The following is a 12,224-nucleotide window of genomic DNA, read 5'->3' as shown; positions in this document are numbered from 1 at the left end:
CCGCTAATAGACAGCTTATATCGGTGCAATAAATACTAATTAAATCAATATATGGCAACAATGTTGGTGCCTTCACCGAAATACCCTCCAGTTTTGAAAGTATCTAGACAGCGGATGCATGCTGTATCCTAGCAACCATGGCGTGAACCATCAACACAATTATAATTATTTTCTTGGAGAGACTGAAACAATGCGGGCAATATACCTAGCTAGCGCTAGCTAAAGTTGTTATAAACTTTATTTAAAAAAGATAGGTTTGTAAGAGGTAAGTAGGTTCCTTAAAATAAGTGACATATTCTAACACATCAACAACAACAAAAAAGCTTAATAGTGCTCAGTTAGTTAGACACCCCTTTAACAGTTCATTATTGCACTGGAGCAAGATGGCTAATTTAGCTAGAGTAGCAAAAAACTCGAAATAGATTGTCATTGAGACAGATGTACATGCGTCATCTTATCATTCTTATTTTTACATATATTTTATGTATATTTAAATTGTTTTATTCTTAGATTGTTTAGTTCTTAGGAATAGTTCAACTTTTGTACCTTTACTTAATTTAAGATTCGTATATGTTTAGTGTTTGCACCTTCCTGCCACAGTAAATTCCGTGTTTGTATAACACACATGGCGAATAAACAGAATTCTGATTCTGTTTCTGGTCAGTAAATCTCTTGGAGTGAAGTGAAATGTAAAATTAACAGTGGCTCTTTTTTAGCATGTCAGTAGAGGCGGCCTTGCCCACAGAGGATGTCGCCCCCCAGACCCTGCTCCACTGCCCTCAGCCCAAGGCCAAGGCACGAGAAGACTCGCTGAAGATCCTGGACCCCTCAAAGACGAAGCTGTCGTCTCTGGAGACCAAGCGAATAGCCGGGGTGCTGGACGAATGCATCAGTCGGGTGGAGCAAGTGGCTTTACTGCCAGCTGTGCTGGCCCACCTGGAGGATCTGTCAGGGGGGCTGGGAGAGGAAGTGACCGGGGCCCTAAGGGAGCACCGGCTTCTTGAAGAGAGGCTGGCGAGTCTGGAGAGGACACCCGGTGGTGAGGCCGTGGGGGGGGGAAGAATCCAGGGAGAAAAAGCCATCCAGAGCTCCTTGAAGAAAGTGTTGCGTCTGCTCCGAGACCAACCGGCCGCCAGACGCGTTCTGGGAGGGGCGGCGGTGAGAGGGGAGGGCGCCCTGAAGGGACCACCAGGGGTGAGTGGAGGCATGCAGGCTGTCCTGGGGGGGCTGATGGAGCTCAAGGGGGTGCTACTGGAGAAGCTGTTGACCAGCCCCACAGAGGAGAGGGAGCAGAGATGCTACATGCGGGAAGTGTCTCTGAGGCATAAAAACAACATGGAGCTGGTAGCTACGCTGGGAACCGAAGTGGGCGCTTCCATTAAGGACAGGGACACAGAGGTACCGAGGCACCTAAAACCCACCAGAAAAACACTGTCTGTTTGGTACAAAGATGAGCTCTCTGTGCAAGATATTCCCTCTTCCGAATGGAAATGGTCATTTCTCCTCTACCACCCTATACTCCTCCTCTCTCTCTCTCTCTCTCTCTCTCTCTCTCTCTCTGTCTCTCTCTCTCTCTCTCTCTCTCTCTCTCTCTCTCTCTCTCTCTCTCTCTCAGATTGACAAGAAGAACGAGGTTATCAAGAAGCTGAAGAGCTCCCTGCACCAGATGGAGAAGATCTCGGAGGACTTTGTGCTGAGAATGCAGCAGGACGCCGAGAAGCAGAGCCAATCAGACGCCAAGACCTCGGAGGGGAAGCAGAGTCGCATGCAGCAAGAGGCCAATCAGCTGAGAGTCCAGCTCAACAACCTGATTGCAGAGAACCGTGAGGTGGAGACCACTCTTCGAAAGGTCAGTCTTTAAAGGTCTTCCCAGCAAGCCGCATCCCTTATCAGTTGGAATCTTCATCTTACATTTTTATTTGGGAGTTAAAAAAACATTCCAACCCAAAATCGAATGTCTGAACCTGCCAGTAATCTTGCACTCTGCCCCTCTGGCGGTAGAAAAAGTACAAGGTGGAGACAGAGATCGAGAACTGGATCCAGAAGTACGACGCTGACATGGGAGAGAAACAGGTAGAGTATCCATGACGACACCGAGACTCAGACGACAGACATTCAAACACAGTTATTCACGTTTCCAAATGCATTCCATTTTTCTCTGCCCCCTCTGTCTTCTGTGGGTGGGGTGTGGGGTGGCGTTAGATCCCGTCTCATCCCATATCCCCACCTGTCTACCCCTCCTTTTTCCCAGCTGGAGCTGGAAGACATGATGGCCGTGTTTGAGGAGGAGAAGGAGGAGCTGAGGCAGCTGGAGGAGGCCTACGCAGTCCTGGAGGTGGAGTTCAGCCAGATCCAGGAGGAGAGGCGCCTGGCGGAGGAGAGGAGGGAGGAGGACAGGAGGGTGCTGGAGCTGAAGAGCAAAGCCGCCACCCAGATCCAGGCCATGTGGAGAGGCCACCGCGTCCGCAAGGCCATGAAGGGCAAGGGCAAGGCCAAGAAGGGCAAGAAGGGCAAAGGCAAGAAGGGCAAATAGAGCCGGTGGATTTCCTACCCGCTGTTCTGAAGAGCTCTACACCAGTGACCAGTACGTGGTCACTGCAGGTTTTTTCATTTCATATACTGTACCTGGGGGATTTATTTGAGTGTTATTTTTTATCTTTGTTATTCATTTGAGATGATTTCCTATTAAATGCCGCTCCTATAATGCTGCTTGATGACTCATGTTATATTGTGTTTTAATGTGTGTGTGTGTGTGTGTACATGTATATAGATATATAAATCAGATATGAATATATAATATCAGTTCAGTTTATTATAAAATGCAGAAATGAATCTCATGATCGAAACATATAAAGCAGTTCAAATTAATAATTGGAAGGAAAACTTCCAATTGTAATAGCTATGCAAATAAACATACAAAATTACAGAATTGCGTATGAGTTATGTAAAAAAAAAAAGAATGAAAAGAATGAATATCCATCACAACCATTGTGGTAAAAGTTGAGTTTGGCACATATTAGACATTTTCCCCCCCCCAACCACAAGGTGGCAGCACAGCTTAGATTGTTCAGTGGTTGGAACGGCCCCAAACCAGACGGCCAACCCAGGCAGGCCTCCCTGCTCCACAGTCGACAGCCCATTCACAACATGTGGGACGTCCCATTTTCTCCACAGTCTCCACACAGTCAGCTGGAATTGTTCCGGAATCTTCTTGATCATCTTTCACCTCCTCACTCTTTGTCATCTGCGGGATTCTGACCTTGGATGTGGCTCACAATGGCTGCCTGGTCCTTGATGAACAGCTGTATCTGAAGCAGAGAGACCACAGTGATGAATGGTGCTGTTGCTGTTAGACATACCAGTGGAGATTAACGGCAGCCAGATGACCCTGACCTTAGATGGCCCAGGCCGACCTAGGCACGTGCTACATCATTGGGAAACGACCAACCTTATCTAGCTGCGCCTCCGTGTTGTCAATGGCCACACCCTCTTCCTGGTCAGTCTGCCCACCCGTCATGTGGTACAGGTTAAGGGTCACCACTTTGATCTGGCCCAATAGGAGCGTCTCCTTCGCCGCTGTGGTCTGGATGTGATTCCACTTGCTCTCCTGAATTAAAAAGGAGAGCGTCCATGTCAATCGTGAACAAGACTAAAAGATCAAAATCCAGCGACAGTCCCTTAGAAATCCAATCGATCGTGTCTGCTCTGTGTTGGATTGAGGATGTCTGACACCCACCCATCGGAGAGCGTCTGAGCGTGCCTGGTCCAGCTGGCTCTGGAGCTGGGAGAGCAGGTTGTTGTTGTGCACCAGCAGACAGCTCTGCTGGTCCGTGTATCTCTGGAGGGCTCCTCTCAGGCTGTCCACCTGCTCCTGGACCTCAATCTCCCTCTGTCTCAGCTGGTCCCTGGTGGTCACCAGGGTCTCGAAGCGACCCAGCAGCTCCCAAACCTCCTCGAACTGAGGCACACACACACACACACACAATAACTACATCGCAACTTACCTGATTTCATTGGAAGACGTCAGCTTCCTTTATTCCCCATAAAAGTTTTGCACAACTACTCACATAATGTTTGATGTGATTTGTTGAACCGGTGTACCTTTGACATTCGAAGGACTTGTTCCAGGAAGTTCCAGTAGAGGGCGCTCCTCTCCACTCTGCCCTGCAGTGTCTGTCTTCGGGCCTCAAGGATCGCACACTCGTCCTTCAGTCTCTCGATCTCTGCCTCCTTCTGCAGGACAGCTTCCCTCTCTTTCTCTGCTTTCTTAGCTCCGCGACTTCGCTTGGCATCGTTTTCCTAAAGAGTGGTTGAGACATTGTCACCCGCTGGTCCAACAAGGTTCAATGAAACACTGCAGATTCGATGAGAAAGGTTGTAATGTCAGGGAGAACCTCCAGTTGGAGGGTTTGTAAACACAGACTTTGAGGAATTTGTCAAACTTGAGGAGAGACTCCTTCAGCGACTCCTCCTTCATCATCAACTCCTTTCTCTGTTGTACGAAACTTTGCTTTTTCAGCTCAAACTCCTGTGTGCACACACACACACACAGACACACACACAAACACACACATACCAGAAAGACACACCAGGACTGTTAAAACCGTTGGCATGGCACGACCGCCACAGATTCATCGTCACACGAGGACAAAAACAGGTTCAGACAATCACAGATAGCAGGAACACAGAAGAGGGAAGCTTCTGTTGTCAGTCGTCTGGCAGTTGCGGTCATTGAGTGTGATGAAGCTCATGGTGAGCGTGCAAGGTTAGTCGTGAGCACCTCTCTGTGAGTCTTCAGCCGTTTGTCCACCTGGGTGATTTCACTCCGTTTCTCCAACAGACGCGTTGCACCTGTCATCAGATCTCTCTCCCTCCCTGGCACCTTCCTACACACACGTACATGTACACACACACCCACACACACACACACAAAGGTGGACATGCCGATTACATACACAAGACAATGTTTTGCATTAACTTGCACACAAACGTTTGGTCCTTTGAGGTCCATAGGGATTCGAGTGCCATGTTGTATTTATTTTATTTAAATAAATTAAAATGTCTCTGACACACACACACACGCACTCACTTTGAGAGTTGTTCTTCAAAGACTGTCTTGAAATAATCCTCCAGGTTCAGGGCCATTCTGTTTCCTGTGTCTGGAGAATCCTTCAACCAGCCGGGGTGATAAACGACGGTGAGTAACTTTGGTAAGGAAACTTTCCTGTTGGAGTTGGTTCAATCTTTCTACTTTGCTGTGTGTTTCTGTTTCTATGGCAACACACACACACACACACACACAAAGCTCTTGGAGCCTCGTGTGGCTGGATCTTGTATTCCATCCAAAACAGCACACCAGATCTTTCTGACGTGGAGGCCGACACGACTGAAGGTGTATTCAGCTGATTGACAGATTGCCCTCCTAAATGGAGGAGTGTCATCTGGAAGCTGTGAATTCACACATTTCTGTCCTCTGTGTCACACACGTAAATCTCCTGAAACACACACACACCACACACACACAGTGACTTCACTAACCACTAAGTGAAAGCTTTAGACAAGACGTGGCTCTGGAATCACCTTGCCGTACTCGTGGCGTTGGCCACGTCCCTGCTTCCCCCGGTGACAGAGGAGAGAGGCATTCAGACAAACACAGTGCGAGTTGGCCCGCGTTGTCGTTCCTGCATTAGGCACGTCAGGTGGGATGTCTAGGATTAGGTGAGGCAGACATCATCACCAGAGAAATGCATCTGCAAACGCACGCACACGCACACACACACACACACACACACACACACAGACACACACACGCACACACAGACACACACACACGCACACACACACACACACACACACACACACGCACACACACACACACACACACACACACACACACACACACACAGACACACACACACACACACAGACACACACACGCACACACACACACACACACACACACACACACACACACAGACACACACTTACAGAGAGAGAGAGTTAGCGAAGGGGAAAAACAACAACACACAGAGCTGGTAGTGGGGATGCAGCTGAATCCATTTTTGATGAGCAGAAAGCACGCTACACACACACACACACGCACAGGGGCTTTATTAATGCTAATGGAGAGATGCTATCAGAATAAAAGCGCGTTGTGCTTGGTGACAGAGACAGTGTGTGAGGCTGTGGAGATGTGGACTTCACACCCATGTAAACATCTGCAGACCTTTTAACAGCCAGGGGTATGAGGGCAGGAGATGAATATTTGAAGGCATCAGCGCAGAGTTGATTATTTGTACATGTTTGGGGAGGAGAGGAGCGGAGAGGAGGAGGGTGCATTAGGGTAGTGGAAGAATACCGTTGATGCAGTATATACGATAGGTAGGATGGTGGCTCAACCACACACACACAGACACACACACACACACATATAGACACGGGCTTACACTCCAGTGGATAGGTGATAAACATTTAGGGATCCATTATTAAGGGTCAACAGCCCGATACAAACAGATGCTGAGAGGAAGTCTGTGTTTATGCTAATGACCCTGTCAGAGAAAGGGCCTTCATACTCTCCAAGCTCATCTATTAGGAATGAGAGACAATACCCCGTCCAGCACAAAACAATGCTTTAGGGCTGGAACAATAGGCTCTGAGGCTGGGGTGGGGGGGGTGTATGGGGGTGCAATGGAGTTTCGTTGGGAAGGAGGTTTGCTGTGTGTGTGTGCATGTCGGGGTTGGGGAACTAGGGGGGGTGAGGGGGGGGCTGTGTATGCATTTGTTTGTTTATGGATGTTTGTGTTGTTGTGTTTGTGTCTCAGCAGTGGTCTTGTCGGCTTGTTTGCTGACATCCTGGTTCACATGTGGAGACATGGGAGCCAGGGGAGCCAGGGGGGCTGGCAGGGCCAGGGAAAGAGAGGCCGGGCTGGGAAAGGGAGGCCTTTGTGGGGCTACAAGGATGGACCTCCACTGCCCACACCCTGGAGCTTATTTATCTACATCAAAACACACATTTATATATGTTTTAGATGTAAACACATACATATATTTATGTATTAGATTGTATATATAAAAAAGAGAAATGCATGTAAGTGTGTGTGTGTGTGTGTTCATGCGAGGCTACCTCTATTTGTGACCTTTTGTCCAAGTGGCATGACCTCTTGTCCAAACAGAGCAACAGTGTGCCGTTAGTGATATCATTATGCTGCGTGCCGCCATCCAGACACACAAACTGCGGTGTGTCGGTGTGTGTGTGTCACTATGTGTGTGCGTGTGTGTGTGCGTGTGAGAGAGGGGAGAGAGGATTAGCATGCCTCTCCAGTCCTCTGGCTGTAATCGGACAGGACATTGGCTCCATGTCGGCCCCTAACCCCCCTCATCACCCAATGGGGGGTCGCGTCTCTCCTCTATACTCTATCAAGCGTATGTTCGTATGGCGGTCTTTGTGTGTGTGTGTGTCCGTTTGTGCATGTGTGTGTATAAGTACATGTGTTTGTCTGCCCGGCGCTAATCCCTCGTTCAGCATGCTGTGGGTCGTAGAAATAGAACTGCATGGATGTGGACGTGGACGGGCCCAAGGAGAGAGGCCTGGGCCAGGGAAAGCGGCCCGGGCCAGGGGCTTGAAGAGCAGGGCTGATAGGGAGGTGCTATCACCCCCGTGGTATGGAGGAAACAGCAGATAAAGAAGGGCCTGATCATGTTAGGCTGACCCATGTGACCCTGCGCTGGTCTGTCTGCTGTGTGTCTGACCTGTGACCCCTCCCTTTGTCTTCGGACTACACACGGCTGCACGCACACATTCACACACACAAACATACACACACACACGCACGCACAGACATACACACACAGGCACCCACACACACACATGCATGCACATACACGTGCATGCACACACACACACAGTCACCCACACACACAGTCACCCATACACACAGTCACCCATACACACACACACGCACACGCATACACACACACACACACCAGTGGTCTTTGTCCTCTTTAATCTCTGACAGCTCCTGCTCTCATATTAAGATCTACTCCAGGGAACTCATGACTATTTCAGCCATAAACTCTCATTTGGGCGAATTAGCTTCCATCCGTGGTCTCGTTACGATACACAGCTTAATGGCATTACCACTCAGGGCTTTTAAACCAGGGAACTGGAATTTATAGAATGGACATTAGCTACGTTCAAATAAACCTTCCCTTGTGGATGGGACTTGAGTTTGCAGAGTTCCTGCAAATGGTGGTTCCCTGTCACAGGGGGGCTTATAGTAGTACTGTATGTTTATGAATGTACCAAATTAACACAGTCTGCTCTGTGTTTTACATGCCTCTGGGGTGATGTGGCTTCCCTCCCTCGGTGTTCCCCTCTGGGTCCTAGTGCCTCCAGAGCAATCACAGACAAGCCAACCCATCACAGAGCATAATCAACTTTGTCAATTACACTGCATCTCTGACCACTTTTGTCTCTCCAATTAAGGGTTGAATATCCCACAAATGTTTCACAGAGCTCTGGAGAAGCGGTCTGAAGCACGCAGATATCTCTTATCTTAAGACGAGGAGATTCTGATTAGACCTTAATCGCAGTACTTTAAGCGGGAGAGGAACCGAAACCGAAAACAAGTACCTGAAAGCATTTCTACCTTCTGCAGGAAACAAAGGTAGGAGACAGAAGACTAAAAAACCAACCGTTCCAGAATGGGAATTAAAAAATGACACAATGTCATTCTTTCCAAACACAAAAATGTATTATTCGTGGCAGACAACTGTTGAATTGAGAATATGTGTGTATGGGTGTATGTGCGCATAGGTATGTGTGCGTACTGAAGGAACTCACCAGAGATGAAAATCAGAGAGAAAAAACAGAGCAGCAATTTGCCTCAAATACCAGGCTGAAAATAGTGATGGGAAGAATGGCATTGAAAGGGTGAAAGGCGGGGGGGAGGTGGGGGTGGGGGTGGGGTGGGGGAGTAGAGAGATAATGATAAGCACCACTTAGGGTCTTTGATCACTTGGCTCATCTGTCTTTGGTCAGACCAGTGTATCTGGGAGAGTCTACTGGAACAGCTGGACCGAACCCCTCTATGTACACACACACACCGTCGCAGACACACGCACACACACACACACACATCTGCACGCACACACAACATATAAATATACGCGCAATCGTATCGCTCATCGAGGTTTGTGCTGTGCTGCTGATGTAGCACAGACGTGATCCATCCTCTGCTGAAGCCGAGGAGGGGCCCCTGGGAGCCGTCTGGGGGGCTCCACTCTCAGCAGACTGGCGCATGATGGAGACAAAGGGTTAAGGAGGACCAGAGCTTCTGAAGAGCCGCCTGCTTAACCCCTGACCCCACTGTGTCTGAGAGAGACAGGGGAGAGAGGCAGGCAGGGGAGGGAGGGAGGCAGGGGAGGGAGGGAGGCAGGGGAGAGGGGCAGGGGAGAGAGGCAGGCAGGCAGGGGAGAGAGGCAGGCAGGCAGGGGAGAGAGGCAGGCAGGCAGGGGAGAGAGGCAGGCAGGGGAGAGAGGCAGGCAGGGGAGAGAGGCAGGCAGGCAGGGGAGAGAGGCAGGCAGGGGAGGGAGGCAGGGGAGAGAGGCAGGCAGGGGAGAGAGGCAGGCAGGGGAGAGAGGCAGGCAGGCAGGGGAGAGAGGCAGGCAGGGGAGGGAGGCAGGGAAGAGAGGCAGGGGAGAGAGGCAGGGGAGAGAGGCGGGGGAGAGGGGCGGGGGAGAGAGGCAGGGGAGAGGGGCAGGGGAGAGGGGCAGGCAGGCAGGGGAGAGAGGCAGGGGAGAGCCAAGGGAAGATAGAGAGGGGGAGAGAGCGAAGAATTCTCTGTGCAGCAAAGATATTTAAATATTTTGATTATCGGGTTTCTTGTAAAGTGCAGCGTTAGAAGCATTTGTGAGGGTGTTGTGTGTGTGTGTGTGTGTGTGTGTGTGTGTGTGTGTGGGGGGGGGGGGGGTTGTGGCAGGGGACGGGGAGGGGGGTTGTATGTGAACTGTTAGCAGGTGTGAGGGCCCTTAACCCTGTGCGAAAATAATAGAAACGTGATACCTTAAATCCTCAAAAGAGGGAGGTGGGTTTGAGGAGAAAAGAAGAGGGACCACCAACACACACCCCACCTTGCTGTGTGCTCCAGCCCAGCCAAGCCCTCCTGTCTGTGGGAAGCAGGTTGTCTGTGAGACGGCCCAGCTGGAGGAGACTGGAGATGCCAAACAAGCTGTCAGAGATAAGAGGAGCACGCACGCACTCTACCCGAGCACCACCACCACACACTTACACACACACACCACCAAACACACACACACACCACCACACACTTACATACACACCCACACACACTCATACACAAGCATGACACACACCGCACACAGACAGCCTCACACACAGACACATACACAGGACACACACCACACAGGGTACACGCAGGGCACATCCAAACACACAGGGCACACACACACACACACACAGAGCGGGGACACACACCACACACACGCTGTTTAGTTCAAACCTCTTTATCGGTGTTGACAGGGCAGGTCGGGGGTCAGGCGGGCTCCAACCATAGAGGTTCCAGTCCTCTCTCCTCTCTTCCCTTCCCAGAGTTCCTCTTGTTGGTAGGAGCCAATAACAGCAACAGCAGATGAATGATAAAGATGATCTTATGATGTGGCCTTTACAGACAAGTGGAAGGATGTCTTTGCATCACAGCGGGACCGATAAACTGCCATGTAACTGGTAGAGTGTCACTTCCTTATCAGGTGTTGAGCGTCCTTTAAATAACCCCCTGGGAACACAATGCTTCTACATCAGGTTCCTGCATGCAGGGGAAATAGGTCCAAGACAACAGACTGAATTTTCAAAATGCTCTTATATTTATTTCAGTGCTATGTATAAATTAGTGTTTATGTACATCAGAATGGAATATTTAACAACTCAGTTATTATGACAGGCTGTGGTCAACAGGGATGGACGTTAGGAGCAAGAAACTAATATTTATGAGAACTTTAAAACACCTCAAACACTATCAGTTAACAATTTCACCACAGAACTAGACTAGAAAAAGAAATGTCAATAAATACTATAAACAAGAACAATAATGAACAAAAAGCACTTCCTGGAAAGACCTTTTCAATTGATTGCGCACACCCACATTTCCAAACACACACACACACACCCACGCACACACACACACACACACGCACACACACACGCCTCCTATGCCTGCCGCCTTCTGTCACCAGTGTTAGCACCATTAGGTCCGTAATCAGAGTCCATCATGGACAACTGGCCATGTATACCAGCACATGAAGGAGAGCTTCCCTCTGAAACATCTAGGTCGTACAAAAACAAACTAACACTACATCTCAGGGATCCTTACAAACGGTAGGATAAGCAAACATCACTGTGTTTGAGCCTTCAATAATATGTCTAGGATTACGTAAGAGAGAAAAAGAGAGAGAGGCAGAGAAAGAGAGAGAGATAGACAATGAGACGGATATAAATTAAGAAGGCCAATCGCTTTAGCACTACAGGGGGCATGTAGGGAGGCAGGGAGTAGATGAGGCAGGGGTGGGGGTTGTGGGCCAATTAGGATTTCAGTAAGAGACAGGCATAAATCCTTTGCGGTCACTGGAGGACATGATGCACATTCCCCCCCCCCCAAAAAAAACATGTCCTTTTGGAGAGCCTTCTAACCACCAAGAGCTTATACTGATCTCATGAATGATTCATCAACAAACACATGATACGACTAGAGAGCTTTGATTGGCTAGCTCTGGGCGGAGTACAGCTTTTATTGGTCGGTTTGGGGTGACAGAGAGGACAGCGGTGACAGCTGTGTGACGCTGCAATGTGCAGTTACCCAGAATGCACGGGGAACAGTGTGTTCAGGTCCTGCGCCCCCCTGGCATGGTCTAAACAAACTGTTTATCTCTCTGGTGTAGCGCCTGCAGCCACTGTAGCCTGTCTCACTAGGAATGAATCCACAGCAGTCTTGAGCTGAGCTGACACACACACACACACACAAACACACAACAGATACACACGTGCACACTGTGCAAATATACTGTAGAAACTCACATGCACACGTATGCACACACACAGATATTCTCTCGCTCGCTCTCTCTCGCAACACACACACGCTTACACGTGTACAGTACAGACACACACAAACAGATGGCATTGCTTCAGCACACAACGGTAGAAATCAATTTCC

At 49.3% G+C, this 12,224-nt stretch overlaps 2 protein-coding genes across 8 annotated transcripts; one reads left to right on the top strand and one right to left on the bottom strand.

The window, feature by feature from the left end:
- Positions 1-178: 178 nt before the first annotated feature.
- On the top strand, positions 179-2,647 carry iqcd (IQ motif containing D). The gene is made up of 5 exons (XM_047048172.1): positions 179-265; positions 717-1,398; positions 1,616-1,849; positions 2,002-2,073; positions 2,252-2,647. Exons 2-5 carry the CDS (start codon positions 718-720, stop codon positions 2,531-2,533), a joined length of 1,269 nt encoding a protein of 422 aa, XP_046904128.1. The 5' UTR covers positions 179-265; position 717; the 3' UTR covers positions 2,534-2,647.
- A 151-nt stretch (positions 2,648-2,798) lies between these two features.
- cfap73 (cilia and flagella associated protein 73) lies at positions 2,799-10,756 on the bottom strand. Of its 7 annotated transcripts, none has more exons than XM_047048734.1 (10): positions 10,521-10,756; positions 10,132-10,211; positions 5,581-5,708; positions 5,090-5,495; positions 4,781-4,886; positions 4,424-4,528; positions 4,102-4,299; positions 3,737-3,958; positions 3,449-3,607; positions 2,799-3,308 (listed from the first exon to the last, which is right to left on the bottom strand). In XM_047048734.1, exons 4-10 carry the CDS (start codon positions 5,143-5,145, stop codon positions 3,231-3,233), a joined length of 924 nt encoding a protein of 307 aa, XP_046904690.1. In that variant the 5' UTR covers positions 5,146-5,495; positions 5,581-5,708; positions 10,132-10,211; positions 10,521-10,756; the 3' UTR covers positions 2,799-3,230. The 7 variants fall into 7 exon arrangements, with proteins under 7 accessions (XP_046904690.1, XP_046904693.1, XP_046904689.1 ...); XM_047048737.1 differs by having other exon boundaries at positions 5,090-5,169; XM_047048733.1 differs by having other exon boundaries at positions 5,090-5,708; positions 10,064-10,211.
- Positions 10,757-12,224: the final 1,468 nt, after the last annotated feature.

The sequence above is a fragment of the Hypomesus transpacificus genome, chromosome 24 (assembly GCF_021917145.1).
Source record: "Hypomesus transpacificus isolate Combined female chromosome 24, fHypTra1, whole genome shotgun sequence".
Lineage (NCBI taxonomy): Eukaryota > Metazoa > Chordata > Actinopteri > Osmeriformes > Osmeridae > Hypomesus > Hypomesus transpacificus.
Note: the sequence above shows the minus strand (reverse complement) of the source record. Positions and strands in the feature narration are given on the sequence as shown.

Bases quoted from the DNA above. Each gene is read 5' to 3' on its own strand.
- iqcd (XM_047048172.1), top strand. From the start codon at position 718: ATGTCAGTAGAGGCGGCCTTGCCCACAGAGGATGTCGCCCCCCAGACC. The intron at 1,850-2,001 runs GTCAGTCTTTAA...CTCTGGCGGTAG, and splicing joins TGGAGACCACTCTTCGAAAG to AAAAAGTACAAGGTGGAGAC. The intron at 2,074-2,251 runs GTAGAGTATCCA...CCTTTTTCCCAG, and splicing joins CTGACATGGGAGAGAAACAG to CTGGAGCTGGAAGACATGAT.
- cfap73 (XM_047048733.1), bottom strand. From the start codon at position 5,145: ATGGCCCTGAACCTGGAGGATTATTTCAAGACAGTCTTTGAAGAACAA. The intron at 4,529-4,780 runs GTGCTCACGACT...GTGTGCACACAG, and splicing joins GGCTGAAGACTCACAGAGAG to GAGTTTGAGCTGAAAAAGCA. The intron at 3,608-3,736 runs GTGGGTGTCAGA...TTTTTAATTCAG, and splicing joins GCTCAGACGCTCTCCGATGG to GAGAGCAAGTGGAATCACAT.